Source organism: Nilaparvata lugens, chromosome 3, assembly GCF_014356525.2.
Source record: "Nilaparvata lugens isolate BPH chromosome 3, ASM1435652v1, whole genome shotgun sequence".
NCBI lineage: Eukaryota > Metazoa > Arthropoda > Insecta > Hemiptera > Delphacidae > Nilaparvata > Nilaparvata lugens.
The window spans coordinates 83,204,914-83,230,665 of record NC_052506.1 but is presented as its reverse complement, the minus strand read 5'-3'; the positions used below and the strand labels follow the sequence as shown (position 1 = coordinate 83,230,665).

Here is a 25,752-nt window from a genome sequence, read left to right as displayed (position 1 = left end):
AAAAGCGAAATGGCACTCACTCACTGACTGACTGATTCACTCACTCACTCACTCATTCGCATAACTAAAAATCTACCGGACCAAAAACGTTCAAATTTGGTAGGTATGTTCAGTTGGCCATTTAGAGGCGCACTAAGAAATCTTTTGGCAATATTTTTACTCTAAGGGTTGTTTTTAATGGTTTAAAGTTCGTCTTTTAGCATGTATATTCTTCTTCTCCCAATCTCTTAATTATAATTGAAATTTCCATATCATATGTTACTATAGAACTATAATCTAGATAGAGTACCTCTTCGAAACAGTTGTTAACTGGCAACTAAATTAATAATTTTGTCAGGTTGGCATTAAGTTGAGTTGACTTTGTTAGGTTGGCACCAAGTTGAAGTTTGAAATGCATTTATCGCGAAAAAATTGATTGGGCACTGCTACTTCAATCCTGGAAATATTATGTTACTAGCAGTCAGGCTCGCTTCGCTCGCCATATCCGTTTAGCCAGACGTTTAGTCTGGATCCCCGACTGGATCGTCCTAATATATGATAAAAATGCTCAAATAATGAAAAATGCAGGCGAACGAAGCGAGCCTGCTGATCTCATTTTTGGACGATCCAGTCGGGGGTCCAGAGAGCGGAGCCCCCTGGCTAGACGGATATGGCGAGCGAAGCGAGCCTGACGGCTAGTGATAATATAAAAGGAGAAAGGAGCCTCCTTCATACGCCAATATTAGAGTAAAAATCAGACTATAGAATTATTCATCATAAATCAGCTGACAAGTGATTACACAGATGTGTGGAGAAGCCAGTCTATTGCTGTATTTTCATAAGATCTATAGTTTCAATCAGGTACTACTTGTGGATGAGAATACTGCGTGAGGTCTACTGTTCACAGAACTACTAGTTAGTTCAGACGTGATGGTGCGTCATTCGTGAATTTCCTATCCCTTACGTGTATATGTCAGTTCTTTTCTTTATCATATTATAAATAATTTAAAACTCATCGAACAATATAAACTCATCCTTCTCAAATCATTCTAAAAAATAACTGTGTATCATTAAATCAATAAAAGAATATGAAATACTGTTATATGGTTGTAATATTGCTGTACTGCCTTCTATGTCCGAGCTTCAAAAGGAAAATTGCATTTACAGGATGTACCGAGACGTTCCTCTGCTGAACTTGGGCTGCCTGCTGCAGAGGGCTCAGCTGCGACCAGAGGCGGCCATCTTGTTGCATGCAGCCGTAGACCACGCCCCCAACCGACCGCTCTCGCATTATGCGCTCGCCACCGTCTATGCCGGCCTCGGCGACTATAATCGGTAATAACCCCGCCCAATATTATTTTTTTCCAAATCGCCAATATAATATTATGAATGAATTATTATACAATACTAATATACTCAATACCACCTTTTTCTATGAAGAAAAGATAGCATAAGAAGATATCTCATGGTATGGGGTGTTTATGCTCCAAATTTCACTGTTAATACACGATGGTCCTAGTAGTTGTTTTCCGTGAAGCTTTGTGATGCTTGTAGTTTCTCATACTGTGCCGTTCTTACCTCTCATCCGCCCAGGACAGTAATAATAGACAGTAGTCAACAGTAATCGGCTTGAAATTTGGAACATAAACTACCTATACCGTGGGATATCTATCTATGCTATCTTTTCTCTTTGATACCACTATATCATTGAACGAGCGAAGTGAGTTCTTACTGAAGACTAGAACCTTGAGTCGTTGTCCGTTTGTGGGTTGCCCAATATCGTCGTCGTCGTCTTCCTACAAGGATTAGGCAAATTGCCTGTTCCGACTTCAAACTCACCATCACATCCATCTTTTACGGGGTCTGCCCACACTTCTCCTTCCAACCGGGTTATACAACATGACTGCCCTGGGAATCCTGTCGCTCTCCATCCTTTCAAAATGCTCTTTCCAGTTTTGCAGATTTTCTTCAATCTTCTGCCGTATGGAGATTATGTTGAGCTCATGTAATAGATCATGTATTTAATGTGTGTATTGTTAAAAATGTAAAAAATAAATGAAACCCCACAGGAAGAAATCCATCGATGTTGAATCCGGTGAGCGAGGTGGCCATGCAATTGGCCCTTCATGGTAAATCCAGCGCGGTTGAAAGCAATTGTCAAGAAAATCCCGAACTCCTCTGTGGAAATGAGCTGGTGCACCGTCATGTTGAAAGTAAAAGGGCACTTGTTCATCTTGCTCAGCATGAGGGTGCACCACCTCATTTCCACGGTGAAGTTTGGGATTTTCTAGACAATCGCTTTCAACTTCGCTGGTTTGGCCGTGCAGGGCCAATTGCATGGCCACCTCGCTCACCGAATTCGACATCGATGGATTTTTTCCTGTGGGGTTTCATCAAGGATAAGGTTTATGTTCCGCCTCTACCAGAAAATCTTAATGACCTCCGAAATCGGATCACATTTGGATCGCTGCCGTTGCACAAGTTACGCCTGATATGCTGGTACGAGTGTGGCAAGAAATCGATTATCGGTGGGATGTATGTCGCATTATACCAAAGGCTGTCACATCCAACCAAAATAACACCCACACCTTAAACTTGAAGTGTTTTGTAACAATATGACACCTTTCTCAATTATGTAAGTAATTTCAATAAATACTTATGTGCTTTCAAAGTTGTAAAGTCCTTTTTTAATCATCCTGTACAATAATTATAATACATGGTTGCCATGGCAAAATTGTAACGTGCTATAAATTTTCGGCTCTAAATTTATTGTCTAAATTTAATATTTTCTAAATTTGGCTTAGTGGTTTTGTGTTTTGTTTCAGTTTTGTATATGTTTGGACGTTTAAACATCAAAATGAACTTTATTCCGAAGTGAAAAGTGTAAATTTGAAGTATTGTGCTCACTATAACCTTAGTGTCCGGTTTTCCATTTGGGAACTTTGGACTATATATGGCGAGGTGGAACTACCCTTGGGTCTCCCCACCATTCAAAGCCATACGCTAATAATAATAATTATAATACACCCAAAATCACAAAATTATATCATTGAACGTGCATACGCTCTTTTTACTGAAGACTAGAAACTCGAGTCGTTTAATTATTTTTTGAATACTTCCTCTACACACATAAGATGGAAATTAATGAAAAATTGTATTTATTCAAATTCTAATCGATAATTATTTTTTTAAAGAAAATTCAAAGTGCTGTAAATGCTGTAAACTACCCCGAAGGTTCGATTCCCGGGCTGGCAAATAATTTTCGGATAGTGCGTTCATCGAATTTCCTTCTAGCTGTTCAACCTGTTGTCAATATTTGCTGTAGAAGGAGTCTTCGGGGTCGTTTACAGCATTGAAATAAATCCATCCAATAGTCGAAAGGCCCATTGACGGCTTAAATTATATATTCAGGCGGTGGGACCTTCCCGCAAGGGAATCCCCACCAACAAAAGCCATACGAATTTTACTTAAACGGTGTGCAAAGGCTAAAAATAAACTTTCCACTGGTGATATTTTTCAAAGTATTTCAATTTGTATATCATTAAGCTTTCAAAATGAAAAAGTTTTCCCAGGAAAACATTTTCTCCGATCACTACTTTTTGAGATATGAGCGCCCAAAGTTTAAATTTTTGGGACAGAACATTTAAAATTCGAGAAGAGATAAGTCCATGAGATTTAGAGGATAGATTCTTCATGGTATTGTTGATCTAGTAAAACATTTTTTTTCAAATATCCATTTTAAGACTATTCAATTTACTAAGAATAACCAAAAATAACTTTTTGTTGAGTTATTTTTGGTAAATTGAATAACTTTTTAAAAATTGATATTTTATGAAAATTTTTGTTTCACTAGATTAAAAATACCATGAAGTTGTTGCAGATCCTCTGAATCTCATGGATTTATATCATACCGAATTTGAAATGTTCTGTTCCAAAAATTCAAACTTCAGGCGTTCATATCTCAAAAAGTAATGATCGGGAAAAAATGTTTTCTTGAGAAAACTTTCTCATTTTGATAGCTTAATGATATACAAATCGAAAAACTTTGAAAAATATCATGAGTAGGAAGTTTATTTTTAGCCTTTGCACACCCTTAATTCAGACTCTTCTTAATAATAATAATATTTATTTACTCTTCTTCGCACACAGGCAACATAGCCCATGTGAAGAATATTATTTCTCTGTATTTCTGTTGCTATTATTTAAACATGTTTGTGCCATTGAAGAGGAAATGAATTAATTTGATTTTGATTTAGGGTGTTGCATGTTGTTGCAGATCAGTAGCGTGTTATGACAATGCATTGCGTCTGCGACCGAACTGGGTGCCCGCCCAGCGGATTCGCTCGTCCGTGCTCTGTCATCGCAAGCTGGACTCGGCCCTCCAGTCGTTGCAAAGGTCAGTACAGTACGCGTCCCGTAGCTCTGCCTCCGTGACTTTCAAACGGCATATAGGCAAGGTATGGTTCGCGGGGTAATATTCACGGCTTTGCAAAAACATCAGGCTTCTGAGGCCCTAGATCCCTAGATGGAGGAAGCTCCCTACACACAGAGATTCTTGATTATTCATGAATGAGAGACTTGCAAAGTATCACCAACAATGAAAGAGCATGTTGAACAAATGTCAGCTGATAGGCTGTGTTGTGCTAAAAGGACCTAACTCCAAAAATCTCCTTGTGTATCTTTTCTGATGCAACACATTGCTTTTGAAAAGATACAGAAGAGCATCTATTGCTTATGGAAAGATACATTAAATCTCCTTGTGTAGCTTTTTGGATGAAACACGTTGCTTTTGAGAAGATACAAAAGAGCATCTGCTGCTTATGGAAGGATACCATAAAATATACTTGTGTATCTATTCGGATGCAACATGTTGCTTATGGAAAGATACATTGAAGCTCGTGGTGTGTCTTTTCGGATACAACACGTTGCCTTTGAGAAGATACAAAAGAGCATCTGTTGCTTATGGGAAGATTCATTAAAGCTCATTGTGTATTTCTTCGCTACAAACAGAGATTCTTCATGAATGAGTTGCAACGTATCACCAACAATGAAAAAAGCATGTTGAACGAATGTCAGCTGATAGACTGTGTTGGTCCCTAGATGGACGTAGCTCCCGACATACAGAGATTGGGTGGCTCGTTGGAGTAAGTGATAACGCGCCGGTCTAATAATCAAGAGAACCCGTGTTCGAATCTTGACCGGGGCCAAAAGTTTTTAACCCAGCACAATCACATGGATACGGCCACTCCGTCTTTCGGTGGAAACGATTTCCCGTCGGTCCCGATTACTTATGCTATGGGAAATATGCTATGGGAGTGCATACAATGTTCATATTAAACCTGTGATTACTGGTCAGAAACATATATTAAAAATAATTTGTAATAAACCTTAACAATATAGTTCAATGATGCTCTTCAGAGAACTATCAATATTATCAGTGAGACATTCTTTTCTATTCAAAGCATTGCTGGATTTAGCTGAAAATAATTTCGATATTCAACTGATGAGAGAAAGAATAAACCTCAGGAATTCACAGGACATTAACCTCCCAAAACCAAGATTAGAACATTCCAGACGACACTTCAAATACATAGCTATAAAAATATTCAATTCACTTCCAGTAACAACAAGGAAAATAACGTCACGTCAGTTATTTAGAAAAGAAATCAAGAAATTCATTTTACAACTAGACAACCCGAATGATTTTTTTACTAAATTAATATAGGTCTAAATTTAGTATAATTTAAACATTACACGACATGAACACTGCAACAATCAAAGATCATTGAACTCACAAATCCCGTCCGGTATGCGTAAACAGTAAGACAGTATCAAATTTCAATCACTGTCTCTTTCTTCAAAACGCATTCATTTATGGTCTAATTACATCAGTACTTTGAAAAAAAAACGAAACGTTAACTATGAATAAAATTGAACTAAATATGAAAAAAAACAGCAACCACTCCGTACATAGTTTTAAGTTTTGTGTAAGTGTATGTGTGTGTGTGTGTGTGTTTGTGCGCATGTGTGAATATGTGAATGTGTGTGCGTATGAATGTGTGCAAGAATGATTATAAATATTGACATATTGATTTATTTCAATATAATACCATATTCAATTATTATGTTCTTCATGATATAATATTTAAATTTGTATATAAATATTTTATTATATATATTCAAGTGTCCCCACACAGGGTAGCCTATAGGGAACACATATTAAAAATTAGGAAACAGTATTGTATTTGATTTTTGGAATGCATTTGATTGTTTAATTTTTTTTTTGAATAAAGAATTTGATTTTTTGCTTTTGAGAAGATACAAAAGAGCATGTGTTGCTTATGGAAAGATATATTAAAGCTCCTTGTGTATCTTTTCAGATGATATATTAAATAAATATTAAAGCTCCTTGTGTATCTTTTCAGATGATATATTAAATAAATATTAAAGCTCCTTGTGTATCTTTTCGGATGCAACATGTTGCTTTTGAGAAGATACAAACGAGCATCTGTTGCTTATGGAAAGATACATTAAAGCTCCTTTTGTATCTTTTCGGTTGCAACACTTTGCTCTTGAGAAGATACAAAAGAGCATTTGTTGCTTATGGAAAAATACTTTAAAGTTCCTTGTGTATTTTTTCGGATGCAACACGGTGCTTTCGAGAAGATTCAAAAGAGCATTTTGTTGCTTATGGAAAGATACATTTTCATGAATGTTCAATGTTTTTGAACGGGTAGTATTGTAGTCTAGTGACCCTCCGCACACTGTGCCATTTCCAATTCATACTATACTGTCCAAATACAAAATGTTAGTTATGTCACTTTATTGCAGAAAGTTTAGGGAAATTCACGCAGACTATTAAATTCATATAAATGGCAGTAAAAAAATTTTTATGTATATTAATAACAAAATTGGCCTACTCCATTATACCAGACCAGCTTAAATGAGAAAAATGTAGAAAGAAGAAAATCTTTCTACCTCTTCTAGAACCCGTTTCTACTAAACACTAGTAGTTCTGTGAACAGTAGACCTTGCGATCAGTAAGTTACATTGACCTATTGTTATGTTTTCTCAAAAATTGATAAATAATTTATCAATTTAAATTGTCTAGAAAAATCCTAAATAAACAGAGCTTTCTGTCCTATCGTACCATGACGTGTCGTCCCGGAATGTGAGTGTGAGCGCTTTTATCAGGTCTGGCTGCAACTGTCTACAACGTTGATGGAAAGATACATTTTCAAGATGTTCGATGTTTTTGAACGGGTAGTATTATAGTCAACTGTCTACTAACGTTTTTCAAGATGTTCGATGTTTTTGAACGGGTAGTTGACCGAGCGAAGTGAGGTCTAAGATTCAAGTCGACGGTTTGGCATTGATGATTAAATGTTTATATGTTGCGCATTTACGGCGAAACGCGGTAATAGATTTTCATGAAATTTGACAGGTATGTTCCATTTTTAATTGCTCGTCGACGTATTTACAAGGTTTTTGAAAATTTTGCATTTCAAGGATAATATAAAAAGAAAAAGGAGCCTCCTTCATACGCCAATATTAGAGTAAAAATCAGACTATAGAATTATTCATCATAAATCAGCTGACAAGTGATGACACAGATGTGTGGAGAAGCCAGTTTATTGCTGTATTTCCATAAGGTATATAGTTTCAATCAGGTACTTGTGGATGAGAATACTGCGTGAGGTCTACTGTTCACAGAACTACTTGTATTATAGTCCACTAGACAGCTGACTTATGATGAATAATTCTATAGTCTGATTTTTTTTACTCTAATATTGGCGTATGAAGGAGGCTCCTTCTTCCTTTTATATTATCCTGAGGTCGACGCGCAATTTAAAAAGGAACATACCTGTCAAATTTCATGAAAATCTATTACCGCGTTTCGCCGTAAATGCGCAACATATAAACATTTGAACACTAAAAGAAATGCCAAACCGTCGACTTGAATCTTAGACGACCTCACTTCGCTCGGTCAATAAATGTGTCTTCTATCTTTATAATTAGTTCCGAAGTTGGGATCATCTACTAAGAATTAAGAGTCTCTGTAGTAACATTAACCTTTAGTATAGTATATGTATGTCTTGTATTCCTAAGTTGATATTATTTTTTTCAATGGAATGAATCGAACGATTTAAATGATCAATTCTTAATGTACATTTCATTATAATTCCTTCTTTCGTAATAAATTGTTTATGCTTTTGTACTCCTGAGCGAAGCTCGGTCCCCAATATTATGAGCTAATCATCTCTTCTTTTTCCGAGCTGCGGTCTCGAATTGTAAATTCAAATTGATATAATATTAACTCCAGACAGTCACAGAGTAAAGCTGCGTCAACACCAATAGATTCTATAGATTCTATTAGATTGAACATAACTTATCATACACATGATGAACATATGTGTTTTTCATGTGCCGTTCAATCTATAATAATCTGTGAGGATTAAGTTATTAACATTTCGTTAATAACTTTGGTGTAAACGCAGCTTTAGATGCCAAGATTTATCATGGCGTTCCGAGTTACGGATGATAATGTCAATGAAAAACTTCATTTTCCTCATAAAATCTTTCCCATAAAAAATTTAACAGATTGTTGTTCTACAAGCGTCTCTACATGTTACAAAATGAAAATCCCAGTGAAAAACAAAAAGTGCCACTTGATAATTCCCAAATCATCTTTTTAATCGTAGCTCTGATTCAACTGAGCAATAACTTTCTGAACTTACTGAGTTAATAAAGTAACATTTAAAATTATCATAAGCGCAATGGGACTTGGGATTCCATCAATTCAGAATAAGTATTATACCGGTATTCATTTTTACAGGATTGAAGTAGTGCAACATTTAGATTAGCACACCAATAGATTTTATTTGTAGCGGAGTGAGTTCATTACTTTCATATCAAAGTTCTACTTTTTCCATTATGATATAGTACGACTACTGCAAAACAATGTCTGGTAGCCCTGGTAATGTAATGTAATGTAATGTAATGTAATGTATGGTTGATTGGAAGTCTCCAACCAGCCTGATCAGATTTCTTAGTGGGGCCATTGGCAAACATTTTATAAAAGCGCTGATATTATTACAATGACTTTATTCCTAGTAGATAGCATTTCTAGTAGATGGCTGAATATTCTCGTTACCACATTGCAAAGGATGTTCAGTGAGGTCTACTGTTATCTGGACTACTAGAGTATTGTAACTCCTAATGTCAGATTGAGTAAGAGCTTGAAATTTATTCCTATCTAGTGTACTCCATGTTCAATAATCTGCCTTTATCTTATATTAGAAGAAACTTGCCTCTGAATAAATTAAAAAACGCACTAAATGTAATTCTGAATGAAAATGCTTATTGTTCCGTAAATTAATTTTCAAATTGTTGAAAATATGATATTCAGTGCTGTGAGTTTATAAATAGTTTATGTCTTTTTTCAATGTATGACTTAATTTATTCAATTGTACTGGGTGATGATAATTATGACTTGATAAGACTGATTTGATGAATGATAACACTATTCATAAGATGACTGACTACTAGATGTTATGAATTGAATTGCTCATTTATTGTATAACAGACTATGAGATGAATCCTTTAGACAAGGCCAATTCGCCTAATCTACATCCAAATTGTTTGTATTTATCGTCAATATATTTCTTATTCCTAGACGCCAGCTAAAAAAGGGGTTTCAATTTTCGTAGAATAAGCACGTAATTCAAAACTGTATGTTTTTCAAAAATTGTTGTGATTTCAAATTCAAATTTCGTTTATCACACACATAGGCTATACGAAAATTAAGAATTAATGAGAAAGTGTCCCGGAATAAGGTTTATGATTTTTGTTCTTCTGTATTTATACTAAGTGACATATTTATCAGTGATGGCTCTTAAACTGTAGGTTTATTATTAAATAACGAGTTTGGAGCACCAGAAAAATGGGATTATATTTTATTATAATAAATATTCAAAATTACGTTTCCAACCCACAATTATTGTCTTATTGTCATGTCCTTAAAGTTACTGTAAACCATATCGGTTGGGACTAATCAAGGTTTATTTAGGGTGGTTTTAATTATTAGTTTATGTGTTACAAATAGTTCACCTAGATTTAGATGGCAATTGAAACATTATTGATCTAACTAAAGCATGATATTAGTGTCAAAGACAGAAATCTGCGTTTTAATTCATTATCATGTGAGAGAGAGAGAGAGAGAGAGAGTGAGAGAGAGTGAGCCCGAAGGAAAGGGTATGTGTAAGAGAGTGATGTGGTTGAGTGGGAGTGACAGAGTTCGATATATTATATGCTATATGGTGGGTGAGGAATAATAGTGTGTCCCTTCACTACCTCCGTAAACATCGTACTACCTCGTGTTTACGGAGGTAGTGGTCCCTTACGCTACACTCACAGATATATATATATATATATATATATATATATATATATATATATATATATATATATATATATAGTACATAAACCATATCCATAGATTTTGGAAGCGGCATGCTATTTTTTCAATCTTTTGAAACAGCATTTATTGTCTAAGGTTGGTGAAAGAAGTTTTCTGCATTCCATAACAACAATCTGCAGACTGACGTCTCGGGTATTAGAACCAAAAGGCCTTGCTTTATAGAACTATAAATACTCATTCAGTATTACAATGCCTTGCTTCCATGAAACAAAGCAAATGTTTCCCGTTAGGTACTTCTGGAAAGCCCGGTCAATTTGTCATCGGTGGTGTCCAGGTAGAACTACCCTGCTCATAGACTATGTTCACTGAAGCGTAAAACCAAAGTTAACCAAATGCTTCTATTTCTAAAAATTCTATTGCCAGGTATAAAGTACTGCACTTTGGCGGCAGGAAGAAGATGAACAATAATAAGGAGAAAAATATAGATAGGAGAAGATTATAACCGTTGAGTACACTATTTTATCTACAACCACTCTTTTGACGAATTGAAAACTTATAAATTACTGGTGGTACTCCCATACAGTAACAGTCAGGGGTGTATTCAAATACTGTTGGATAACATCTTTCCAATATTGTTACATTCATGTAGAAGTATATAATCTGTTCTTTCTTACATTGATATCACTTATGTATAAGTTACTGCAGAATCAAAATTATTTTATATTGACTGAACAATTAAAAGTCACATTGAAATAGTTATTTTGGAGTTTGGTGGAAATAATACATTTACATGGAACTCAATTTATTTATTAAAGGCAATCTATAATTCTAATAGGTTCTGGTAAAACATAATGATAAAATAGGTGTTCAATGAATTAATGAAGCCTAACAACTTTAAATATATTTCAAATTATTTAAAATTAAATTGATTCTACCTCGGTGCAAGTCAGCTTCACATTTGTACATGTATCATTGTATCGAATTATTAAATATTTGATGATTTTGGTAAAACAACATTTTAATCCTGGACTAGTAGTTCTATGAACAGTAGACCTCGCGCAGTTATAAAACACAGCCTCGTCTCATACTGTCCATAAGAGTAAATCCTGTTTGTATGTTGTGTCGGCAAGATGTCGGTGTGAAAACGGCTAATGGCTGTTGGGGTTAGTGTATCAAAAATATGCTAACATCAAAATCTAATCTCCTTCAACAGGTCAGACCGAGTTGAAAGCAGATAAAGGTCGAGAGAAAATACTATGTTTTCTTTCCGTTATTAATTGCATGTGTCATTGCATGCAATGAATAGTCAACACGACAGCTGATTTTTTACTAAGTTACATTGATATATTAATTGCATGCGTTATTGCATGCAATTAAAAATCCACTCAACAGCTGAATTATTATGGATGATTCTATTCTGATTTTTACTGTAATATTGGTGTTCGAAGGAGACTTTACCTATTGTATTAACCTTAAAATGCAAAATTTTCAAAAAACCTTGTATATACGTCGAGGCACAATTTAAAAAGAAATATACCTGTCAAATTTCATGGTAATCTATTGCTGCGTTTCGCCGTAATTGCGGAACATATAAACATAAAGAGAAATGCAAAGCCGTCGACTTGAATCTTAGAACTCATTTCGCTCGGTCAATAAATCAAAATTTTAAGAAACCACAAATATCCTGGATGAAAAGGGGAATCAATTGTTATGTATAGATTTGAATCTGAATGTCTAGGATCCACTAAAAAGTCTACTAAATTCATCATTTTTTCTCCACAGGAGAAACGTTTAAAGCTGGCTTCAAATGATGTCACCACATTATTAACATATGTAAATTATATATTTATATATGTATGTCACGTGGATTGAAGGAGCGTTGTTTGTGACGTTGTTTGTTGATTGAAGGAAGATTCTATTTTACTATTTAAATAAATCATAATGTAATATTTACTTATCCACTTCGAGATTTACATAGTGATAATAAGTAGGAAATGAAATGTATAGCAAACACTTCAGTTGCTATGTAGGCCTACTGTATTGTATTCTGTAGTGTCTTATTTTTTACTAAAGTGATGAAGTATCAGAAAATACTATCATTCAGCATTGTTATGTATTATTTTCAATGTCATTTTTTTCTCTTTCTTTTCAATAATTTAAAATTTGTTATTATTTTAAATAAGTAGATAACTTAACTATTGTTTGTTTTTAATCATATTATTTGTATTTATTTGTTTCGTATTGTTATAATACTTGATAGAGAGTTGAGTGTAAGAGAGGGTCGACTGCGCCCTAACTTCGCTTTCTAAGAAAAATAAAGGCAGTCATTCTATTCTATTCATGTCACCATAATATATATGTATATATATTAAAAAACAGATGACATCCCATTTATTAGAGCAAATGGAATGCCTTCATCTTCATGTGTAGGCAACACACCACACCAACCTTGTTCCTGTGAGACTGACCTTGTCTCTGTGACACTACACTTGTTCGAATGGGACTCTACCCCTCTTCTTGTTCCACTGACACTACTTGTTCCAGTGAAACAGACCTTGTCTCTGTGAGACTCACCTTGTCTCTGTGAGACTCACCTTGTCTCTGTGAGACTCAACTTGTCTCTGTGGGAACTTGTTCCTGTGAGACTGCCATTTATAAAACTACTTGTTCCTATGAAACTTGTCTCTGTGACACTAATATCGTTCAAAAACACTACTTGTCTCTGTGAGAACTTGTCTCTGTGATACGGAGCTAACACATTCGGTTAGCAAATAGGGTATGAAATTTTGAATGCTGCTGTAATTCTCATTAAAATTTGGGTACTGTACTTAGAAAACATCAATTTAATGAAAATAGTATGTCTATTTTTTAGACCTATGATTCCGAAAATGTTCGAGAAAATGAGAATTTTAGAAATATCAAGACAGCTATTCTTATTTTCAAAGATTTATGTTGAGTTAAAACAGTCTCTGAGAAAAGAATAGTTCTTAATTTAGTATTTAATGTAAAAATATACTTCATGAATTAATAAGTTCTCACGAATGCATTAGCAATACCATGATGTTAAAAATGATGCATGTCTACTCATATAATTGAATAATTTTGGTAAAGGACCAAAATACCAGTTCAAATTGATCTCCTGTCATTTCAAAAACACAAATCTTTTTTTGTCCCAAAAAACATAATGTCAATGACAAAAATGGTTATAAAAGAAAATTGGTCTTGTCGTTGCATAATATCAAAGCAATGATGAAAACTATTAGTTATTCAAGTGCCAATCATTTGTCATTAAAAAAAATTTTCCGTGTTTCAAATCAATTATATTCAATGCTCTATGATGATTATTTCAATTTTCTTCTTTGCATCAACTTTTCAGATTGATTTGATGATTTCATAGAAACCACATTAGCTGCTAAATTGAACATTTTTCTCATTTTGTTTTTGCTGATTCTGTCTTTTTTTTTTAATAAAATACAGTATGTAATTCTTGATAAAATATAAAAATTACATAAAGTACGACGATAGAAAGCTTCATGATTATATCTTTCATGGAGAGCAGATACTATTAAAACCGTCAGACGATGGTCGGTATTTATTTTATTCATTTTAACAACAATGATAAAACAACTAAATCATAAAATTATTGGAAACGAAAAAACAGGCTTATAGCACTTACTATTCCATTCCCGAATTTTGATTGCATATTAGTTCAAAAGAGGTTATGATTCTTCAGCAGTTTTAAACATACAATTTTTATACCAAAATAATCACATAAGATTTTGAATTTAGAATGTTAATATAATATTAATTATCATTAAAATTTTTACCCTGTAAACTTGAATAAATTAATGATAATAATAAGCTTGAAAACTTCAATTGAAGAAGTATTCTGTCAATTTATTTTTCAGTCCCTAGTTGAGTTTTCCAATTATTTAATGAATATTTTCTCTTTTATGGATTTTTTTCCCTGGAGTTTCAAGGAATTTAGTGATTACCTATTTCTCGGAAGATTTACTAATTAACTGTCAAGCTTTCTTTATGTTAAATGAAATGAAAACATTCTTTATTTGGCGGAGTTGAGACTTTTTAGTCAGTTGTAGTTCTACCACTCAACCTTATTGCATTTAGGAAATCCAATTCAACCCAATGTGCTTTTAGAAAACTCATTCCCTGAATATTTCAATAAAACATACATAAATATTATTTTCATGAACAGATGGAAATTACTGCGATATAGCAATAATTATTCAAATGCTATTGAATTGATAATAATTATTAAACGAAAATCCAAATTGAGTGCTGTAAATCATCCTGTATTCTTGCAGTAGCAGAAGTCTTTGGTGTGATTTACAGCATTTTAATATGGATTTTCGTTTAATAATAATTATTTATATGAAGTTACAAATTAGTATGAAGCTAAACTCAAAATCAACTGAACTAAGTAAGATGAGCATAGTTCGAGTTTTGTAAAAACAATTATTGCAGTCACAGAGTATTATCATAGACAAACAATAGCTTAAGTAGCTATAGTATATCCCATGGTATAGGGCGTTTATGTCGCAACTTTTACTGTTATCTCAAGCCGATAGTCCACGTAGTTCTTTCCCGTGAAGCTTTATAATGCTGATAGTCTCTTATTGTGCCGTTTATACACTCTTACCCAGTCAAAACAGTAACAATCGATAATAGTTGACAGTAATCGGCTTGAGATAACAGTAAAAGTTGCGACATAAACGCCCTATACCATGGGATATCTACTTAAGCTATTGTTTCTCAATGCTTCTGCTTAGGAGCCGCATAGGAAAGAACTACGTGAACTATCGGCTTAGGATAACAGTAAAAGCTACATGAACGCCCTATACCATGGGATATCTACTTACGCTATTGTTTCTCTATGGTATTATCATATTACTAAAATGAAGGTTGTGTCTAAAACGCCTTTTTAAGCTGGCCACTAACGATAGAGCATGCATGTAATGCATGTTTATCATGCACATACACATGTAATAATCAGCGAGAGGCTTCTAAAATAAAATAAATAATAAATAAACTTGTTGTTGGTTATCCATCTTGTTTCCACTATCATTACCACTATTAAATTTTATAAAACTTTAAAGTGAAAAAGCACTCACATTATTTGATGTGGCGACGTCCGTTTCGTGCTGGTATCGCACATTTCAGAACTCAGAACTTAGTTCCTGTTTGGCTTGAAAATATGCGATACCAGCACGAAACGGACGTCGCCACATCAAATAATGTGAGTGCTTTTTCACTTTGAAGTTTTATAAAATTTAATAGTGATAATAAATAAACCACTGGAAAATCCCAATTTTTAATGATAGAAAAATGAGCAACAAAAAAATTGGTGATACAAAACCCAACCTCGAAAAATTTTGCTCAAAGCTTTTCGCTGTGATGACACAAAATGTATGACGACTGTGTATCATGCATGTTCTATCGTTAGTATGCTAAGTAGACGGACGTATGCAAATAGACGGAGGAAAATTCCCTCCTCAAGGGTTCGAATGTTGCAAGCACTTAAACGTCCGCCTGTCCGTTTCTCACGTCTGCATGCATACGTTTGATCTTTTGTCCGTCTGTCTACATATTATTATGTATGCTCAGATCTGCATGCGTACGTTTGATTTTTATCCGTCTGTCTGCATACGTCCGTCTGTTGCTATGTGTGTAGACCTTTAGGCCATGATTGCCTGTTGTTAATAATGCATTTACAGTCTCACTTGAAACATAATTTGTGATTGAATCGTTGTACTCTATGCAATAATTAATTCTACAATAGAATAATATATCATAATATTTAGAAGAGGTACTCTCTCTAGATTATATTTCTATATCAACATATATGGTACTAGCCGGAAGATTTTAGTTATGCGAGTGAGTGAGTGAGTGAGTGAGTCAGTCAGTCAGTCAGTGAGTGCCATTTCGCTTTTATATATAGATGGACATTTCAATTATAATTGAGAGATTGGAAGAAGAAGAATATACATGCTGAAAGACGAACTTTAAACCGTCAAAAACCACCCTTAGGGCCATTTGCACAATCAAAGCTTAAACTAGAATTAATCAGCTGGTGGCTTAAACTTATAATGAAACACATAATAACAAACTAGACTTGATACGGATTTAATCCAGTTTGAAATGAAATTTAGTTTAAACTGTCACTGTGCAAACGGCCCTTAGAGTTGAAATTTCGCCAAAAGATTTCTTAAGCTGCGTACACATATTCGCGCTTCCAACCCGCACCGAGCACGCTCCTCCCTCGTACCGCCCTCGTACCGCCCTCGTACCACCATCGAACCACAGTCGCTCCGCCCACGCACCCATCATGAACGTTACGGAAGATGTTAGATCTTCTCGCGTTCCCCGGTCGAACCACTGTTGCTCGCCGGTCGATCATCAATTGCTCTGCTGGAGTGACGTTCGGTTGCGGAGCAGAACGACAGTCTGTACGCACCTTTAGTGAGCACCTAGGACTTATAAGGAAGCTGCATTCCAAGTTTTGTTGCAATCCATCCAGTAGTTTTCCAGAAATAGTGATCAGTGAGTCACATAAGAATTTTATAAGTATAGATTTGTTGAACAATAATCTATTATACTATAAATATTATTCTATTTTGTATGAGATATTGTGTTTTTTGTCTCAGATCGTTGCAAGACATATTGGCTCAGCTGAAGGACTACTATGACATCCATAAAAAATGGTCTGAAGAGCAGGAGCTGCTGGCCGTATTTCAAGCACCTATCCAGGTCAAATTCCACAGTCAACATCACCCATCCCTCGGCACTTATCTCGCCCACAGAGGTCAGTTATCTTCAATCTCTTGTATTATCTATATAGATTCAAGATTCAAGATTTCTTTATTGCGAAAAACATTTACATACAAATGCATAGCATCGTCATAATAAATTAAACATGGCAAATAAAAAGTATTTACATTCATAGAAATAAAAATTCAAACACAAGCATACAAACAGCAAACAAAAATACCCTCAAATTAGAAACTCCTCTTTTCTATTAAAATATTTTTCATGGTTCTCTTAAATTCACCCACTTATTATAAGCTCTTATACCAAACTACTTAAAGCAGTTCAATGTATTTGCATGATTGCACTGGTTCATCCCAAGAGATTCAGAATTTCTTGTGTAATGGTTGTGAACGTTGCTATTTACAGAATTTCTTGCTAAATTAATTTTTACATACATAAGACATTCAAGAATGTAAATAGCTGGTACTGTCAAAATGTTGAATTTTTTAAATAAATCCACACAATGAAAACGACTACCTATTCACATTAGCAATGGCCCTTACTGCTCGTTTCTGTAACACAAATAGAATTCTTTACATTGGTATAATTACCCCAGGCAACCACGCCATAATACAAATAAGAATGAAGATAAGCAAAATACACTGAAATTATCAACAACGAACTTCAATCTATTCAACATGAAAATTCCCTTCGACAGTTTGCCACATAATATTTTGATATGTAAGTCCCATTTTAAATTACTTTGAACTGTTATACCAAGAAACTTTGCATAGTCAGGTTGTAATCTAAATCCAAATTCCAAAAGTTGAGTTTTGTCCTTATTAAGACACAATGAATTAGGAGCTGTCCAATCTTCAATTATCTCATTAACCGTATGCAAGCTACCAGAAAGACTTTTATTTCTTATTTGAACAGCTAAATCATCAGCAAACATAACAGGTTTTACATTTTTACAACTAATTGCTGCAGGAAGATCATTAACGTATATAATATAATAAAGGAAAGAACTGGCTTATACACAACTGATATTACAATGGAATCCCATTTCATCATTCTATGAAACTATCTTCTATTCTTGATATATCTTGAATAGTAAAGTATTTCAAAAGGGCTACTTGATTTGTTAATTAATCTAAGATAATAAAGAAAAGAATCGACTTATACACGTACGGGATAGGAAATTCACGAATGACGCATCATCACGTCTGAACTACTCAACTGATTAACTTGAAATGTCGCATAAAGATTCTTAATTTACTGAGGATGGTTATAGGCCTATTTTTAATTCTTCAAGTTTTCAGTTTGTCGTCAAGTTTTCAATTAGAACCTCGCGGAGCACGGGTTACCTATATACAGAGTGCCCCACGAAAGGTGTAACAGCCAGATTCTTCATGAAATTCGCAACAAATAATGTCCAGTAAAATTTTCCTTACTAGTCCATACTCAAGGATAATATCTCATTTCAAGGATAATATAAAAGGAAAAGGAGACTCCTTCATACGCCAATATTAGAGTAAAAATCAGACTATAGAATAATTTATTCATCATAAATCAGCTGACAAGTGATAGCACAGGTGTGTGGAGAAGCCAGTCTATTACTGTATTTCCATAAGGTCTATAGTTTCAATCAGGTACTTGTGGATGAGAATACTGCGTGAGTAATACTGTTCACAGAACTACTAGTAATAATAATTTATCTGTCGAAGAATAATTACAAAATTGCATAAGACTTTGTCAGATCTAAGTACCCTTTCTGAGATTATTTAATCACGACATGTTTCGGCTATATAATACCACTAGCCGTCAGGCTCGCTTCGCTCGCCATATCCGTCTAGCCAGGGGGCTCCGCCCCCTGGACCCCCGACTGGATCGTCCAAGAATGAGATCAGCAGGCTCGCTTCGCTCGCAGTGCCCAATCAATTTTTCCGCGATAAATGCATAAAATCTTCAACTTGGTGCCAACCTAACAAAGTCAACTCAACTTAATGCCAACTTGACAAACTTATTAATTTAGTTGCCAGTTAACAACTGTTTTGAAGAGGTACTCTATCTAGATTATAGTTCTATATTAACATATGATATGGAAATTTCAATTATAATTAAGAAATTGCGAGAAGAAGAATATACATGCTAAAAGACGAACTTTACACCCTTAAAAACAACCCTTAGAGTTGAAATATTGCCAAAAGATTTCTTAGTGCGCCTCTAAAGGGCCAACTGAACATACCTACCAAATTTGAACGTTTTTGGTCCGGTAGATTTTTAGTTATGCGAGTGAGTGAGTGAGTGAGTCAGTCAGTCAGTCAGTCAGTCAGTGCCATTTCGCTTTTATATATATAGATTAATAATATTAAAAAGGGTACTTAGATTTATATGTTTATTTATATTTAAAAGTAGCACTAAAGAAAAAAAGAGACTTTTATCTTTTAAAAAAGAGACTTTGTCAGCGTATTGAAATGAAACATTAAAATAATTTAGGTTGAAAGCCAACTTAATTTACACTTATAATCTAGGTTCATAAGAAACAAATATAATTTTATATGCATGTTTGTATAATATAAAGTATTTTTATAAGTAAATAATTTGATTGAAGGATTTTTTATAAAATTTAGTGAAAATATTGTCTTAAGGTGAAATAAAAAGATGTTGTCAATTCCACAAAGTTTTTATTTGAGTCCAAACTAGTTTCGATGCACTTGACATCATCATCAGTGGTAGACTCTGTGCAAAGTGTTAATTTTAAAATATTGTATCTTAGGGAAATGTGTATTCAAATTCATATTCAATTTCATAGTATTGCGTTTCTTAAACCAGGATAAGGTAGATCTCTGACATATGATGGACATATGAAAGTTTATAAAACGACGAAGTTTTAAATTTTTGAAAATATTGTTATCCTGAAAAAATACTGTAAGCGAATTTTTATGCGTTCAAATCTATTTCCCTTCTAATTTTCGAGACGTAATCGTTTTTAAATTAGTATAATAATTGAGAGAGCACTTGAAAAAAGTTTCAAGTGAGAAATTAATCTTCTCTCTGCCCGTTCACCTTGAACTAATGAACAGATTATTACTTACTCATTGACGAGTAGTCAATTGAAAAAAATTCAAGTATGAGGCAATGATCATGACCTATGATAGTGTTTTTTGTTTGCAATTCTTGTCATAGACATCAGCTACTGTCTACTGATTAAAATTAAATAGTTTTCCGAAAATACTGTTTAATAACAGTACTGTAGATTAAAAAAAATGTATTATGAAATTTGGAGGAAGATTCAGATATTAGCCAACAGTTAATCACATTAATTGAAAATTAATAGCATTTTTATCTTGTCCATTGTGAGTGCAAATGTCAAAGATCATGCTTGATTGATATGAATGCGGGTGCATTTTCAACAATAGGAAGCCGTAGAAAGATTGTTATGGTTTACAAACGACGATGATCTCACAGAGAGAGAGAGAGAGAGAGAGAGAGAGAGAAAGAGATTGATTGATTGAGTACTTTATGTAGATTACAATATATACTGGCTTATACACTTATATACAATAGCTTATAATACAGCAAAATTATAGATGAATTTACATAATATAGACTAAGAAAACAATTATTGAACTGTATATGATATGAAAAAGCAATTTGTAATATAATAACTATAGATAATTATATTGTTATACATCTATATAAATTGGCGGAGCTTTGGACATATCAATGCCCATTCTTCGGAAAGAATATTAAAAATATCCTCCCCATTAACTCTCTACCAAAACGTTAATTTCATTCATTAAACTAAGGATTTATTTATCAATGGAAATATTGTAAAAGTTTTAATTAATATGAATATTTAAGAGAAAAAAACAGAAAATTGATAAAGTAAAATAATTATATAGGTAGATAAGATCAAATTATTGATTAATAAAATGAAGTGGGCTGAAAGTAGATCAGGGTTATCAACTTTCAGTAATATACAGCAGTATGCAGTGGATGATTAAAATCACATGAGTTTATATAATATATATACAATTCATTCTATAACAGGTTTAAATGTATATTATTGGTGGGATGGTTGTCATGTGATCGTTCTAGGGCCGGACAGTTTCAGTCATTTGCTCCAAAAGATGTTTTTTTTTTAAAGTCAGGATGAAGCTCGCTCGGCTCTCGATGGACCTGATAGAAACAGGAAGTGCAGAGAGAGAGAGAGAAGAGAGAGAGAGAGAGAGAGAGAGAAAGTGATCTTGATGCCTAAGGCTGGCCAATAATGATAGGACATGCTTGATGAACATTTGTGTACAAATGCATGCATGTAGTGTCATATTTTTGAACAACTGTTTGACAGCAACTTCTAACATACAATAAACAACTAACTAGTAGTTCTGTAAACAGTAGACCTCACGCAGTTTTCTCATCCTCAAGTATCTGATGTCACCTGTTCTAGTTCTAGTTGATTCAGTTGAATCATAATTTACTCTTAAGCTGCGTTTACACCAAAGCTATTAACAAAATGTTAATAACTTAATCCTTATATATTCTATTAGATTGAACGGAACTTGACAAACAAATAAGTTCTACACGTTTAGTTAGACCTAGTCGTACCGGTATAAATAATAATTGAAAGGTTATTTCAGAATTGTTTTTAATGAAATTACTTATTTTAAAAAGGATTTCTATTCTTCTATCATTTTTGAAAGAAATTGGAATAGAATACCCACCAAATAACTTAATTTCTGTTGTTTTGAAATTCAGATTGGTGTATCACAGCTTTTTAAATTAGCCGCCATTTCAGGTTTGTATAAAAATAAAAATCTGATCTCATTTATGGAAGCAAAGTTTTGAATCAAATTATGAAAAAATATTTTCTTGATTAATTTGACATCAAATTGATTATTTTACTAAGGAAATGATAATTATTATTATTAGATCAAATTTAATGGGATGAATTGAGTAACAGCTGTGTACACTCAGTGGCAAAATAGAGAGACTTGGCAAAGTTTTTTCCTATCTTTCTTCACTGCCATTCTAACGTGGACCTCACTATTATAAGCTCCAAGTGAATTTATTGGCTACATAGTAATTTAACATAGTTGTTGAATTAATAAGGAAATAGTAATTTACGTACATCGCTCACACTCCCCTATAATTATATTTTCTATTAGATTGAACGGAACTTGACAAACAAATAAGTTCTACACGTTTAGTTAGACCTAGTCGTACCGGTATAAATAATAATTGAAAGGTTATTTCAGAATTGTTTTTAATGAAATTACTTATTTTAAAAAGGATTTCTATTCTTCTATCATTTTTGAAAGAAATTGGAATAGAATACCCACCAAGTAACTTAATTTCTGTTTTTTTGAAATTCAGATTGGTGTATCACAGCTTTTTAAATTAGCCGCCATTTCAGGTTTGTATAAAAATAAAAATCTGATCTCAGTTATGGAAGCAAAGTTTTGAATCAAATTATGAAAAAATATTTTCTTGATTAATTTGACATCAAATTGATTATTTTACTAAGGAAATGATAATTATTATTATTAGATCAAATTTAATGGGATGAATTGAGTAACAGCTGTGTACACTCAGTGGCAAAATAGAGAGACTTGGCAAAGTTTTTTCCTATCTTTCTTCACTGCCATTCTAACGTGGACCTCACTATTATAAGCTCCAAGTGAATTTATTGGCTACATAGTAATTTAACATAGTTGTTGAATTAATAAGGAAATAGTAATTTACGTACATCGCTCACACTCCCCTATAATTATATTTTCTATGTTTAAATGCATTCATATCTTAAACAAATCTATAGTAATATTTAAAAAATGTAAGCGTTCTTTAATAATATTTGCCTTAAATTTCGATTTCGAACAAGTACGAAGTCGTTCAATAACAAGTACTCTAATATCCCTTCCCGTGAATTTTCTAGGAATCATATTTATATTGCTTTCGGCACTTATACATTGGCCATTGATATTCAATTCAATTCTTACAATTTTGCGCCTGTGCTCGTGTTCGTGTTTATATGCAGTCTATTCTTGAGAATGATATCTCGTTCGAAACTAAAAAATATTTCTAAAGCCATCCACTCGCAAACTTGTCAAGCATAGATACTTCAACCTATACTTTATCATTAATCTTTTGTTTGTTTCCACTGAAATATTAATTACATAACGACATCTAAATAAGGTAGGAATGTTGTCTTTCCGCGATTCAATTGGCTCGAATTGATGTAACTACTTGAAAAGTTTGAGCATTAGACAAAATTTACAGTCATTACATCCCAAGTTTGTAACGTGATTAAAAACGTGACCTAGCACTATACTTGTAAATTGAATAGTAATTTTCTTTTGCGATTTTCCGGTTAGTACAAAATTGATCATCAGCCACAAGGCATTAGATAAGTCAATTTTACTGTTGACTAGTTATCAAATTGACCAATTTGTTGCTTAAATAATTTCCTTTCAAGTTCTATCAAATACCGCAATTTTATTTTAAAACACTTACACGTGTTTGTTTGTTTCTTTGTGATTTCCAATAATTTTGTATTCAAGACAGGAGAATTGGAATAATACACATTTATACTGATATTATAATGGAATCACATTTCATCATTCCATGAAACTTTTATTTTTTATTCTAGATGTATCTTGAATATTCAAGTATTTCAATTGGGCCACTTGATTTGTTAATTAATCTAAACAAATTAATCTAAAGAAAAGAATCGGCTTATACACGTACGGGATAGGAAATTCACGAATGGCACATCATCACGTCTGTACTACTGTACTGATTAACATTAAATTTTGCATATAGATTCTCAATTTACCGAGGATGGTTATAGACCTGTTTTAAATTCTTCAGGATTTCAGTGGGTCAAGTTTTTAATTAGACCCTTTGCGGAGCATGGGGTACCTGCTATAATTGACCGAGCGAATCTGAGATTCAAGTCGACGGTTTGGCATTTCTCTTTGTGTATCAGAAATCTTGTTAAATATATCAGCAACCATATACATCTTTTTACACCTCATTCAACTAATTATAGTTTTAGATCAGTAAATAGATGCTTTGTTCCTCGAACAGATCTAACTATATGCAGAAGACAATTCAACTATACAACAAAAAAGCTTATTAATTTTATGCCAGAACATTTCATTGCAAGAAAACGTACAAAAGCACTTAAATTAAAAATTGAAAGCTGGATAAAGACAGAAGATATCATACCTAAAATATTTTAATTTGATGTACATATACTAACTGTCTTCCTCAGTTCCTCTGAATTTATTATTAGTAGGGCTATACTCCCAGATTAATTCTCTCTCTCTGAGTTTAAGTTTTATTTTTTGTGTCATGTGTACTGTATTGTATTGTTTTTCTATTTCTCTCTTTGCTTACAAAAGGAATAAATTGCATATATGCTACAAATGAATTACATTATGTTACTAAATGGATTACATATGTACAGTGAATTGTAGATTAATAATTACATGAATCATCTCTTTTTCTTTTAAGTTTTTAAATTATTATGAATTCATTCTAGTTTTTCTGCTCTCTTAGTATTTCACTCTTAGTACTTCTTCTTTTCGGATTGAAATTTTATTATTTCTTTCTAGTTTTTCATACATTCCATATGTTTCTTTTTTCTTTATTATATTTTTTCTATTTTCGACTGAATCTCAAGCCACTAATTATAGCCGACTGATTACTCGTTGCCATCGCTCAAACTACTTAGTTTTGCTGGTAACGCCAATGATAATATTATAATCGATTTTTAAATGGAAAATATTTTAATTTTAAGTTTTTGCAATGTATTGTATATGAAAATTTTTATATTTTTCACATTTGTAAAGTTTGTTTAATGATTTTGACAATAAATATTTCTTTCTTTCTTTCTTCTTTCTTTCTTTCTTCTTTCTCTTTATGTTTAAATGTTTACTATAAATGTTGCGCATTTACGGCGAAATGTGGTAATAGATTTTCATGAAATTTCACAAGTATGTTCCTTTTTAAATTGCGCGTCGACGTATATACAAGGTTTTTGGAAATTTTGCATTTCAAGGATAATATAAAAGAAAAAAGGAGCCTCCTTCATACGCCAATATTATCGTAAAAATCAGACTATAGAATTATTCATCATAAATCAGCTGTCTAATGGACTATAATACTACCCGTTCAAAAACATCGAACATCTTGAAAATCTATCTTTCCATCAACGTTAGTAGACAGTTGTCTACTGATTCTAGTTTGGTGTTATTGATAGTAAACATTTTTTTACATTTTTCTTTTTTAATCTGTTGATTAAAATTGCAACAAATATAATTGATTTCTAAAATCTTAAAAAGTGAGAAATGTATCTTGTAAGAAATCAGCATTATGCTAGTCTATTTTTTTAATTTCAACACACCGATTTTCCTCCAACACGACAACACAGAATGTTCTCTGATGGGTTGATTGGATTGGCGTATTGACGGCAGCCAGGCCTGATAACAGCACTCACATTCCGGGACGACACGTCACGGCACGATAGGACAGAATGTTTATTTAGGATTTTTTCTAGACATTTTAAATTGATAAAT

General features: G+C 33.3%; 1 protein-coding gene across 2 annotated transcripts in view; it reads left to right on the top strand.

Annotated features, from left to right (window-relative positions):
• Window positions 1-25,752, top strand: part of LOC111057128 (tetratricopeptide repeat protein 17) — a 69,230-nt gene that overhangs the window by 14,816 nt on the left and 28,662 nt on the right. For both annotated transcript variants that reach the window (XM_039424837.1, XM_039424838.1), the window contains exons 5-7: window positions 1,147-1,314; window positions 4,256-4,375; window positions 17,065-17,222. In XM_039424837.1, coding sequence (XP_039280771.1) covers window positions 1,147-1,314; window positions 4,256-4,375; window positions 17,065-17,222 — 446 coding nt within the window. The remainder of the gene's footprint in view (window positions 1-1,146; window positions 1,315-4,255; window positions 4,376-17,064; window positions 17,223-25,752) is intronic.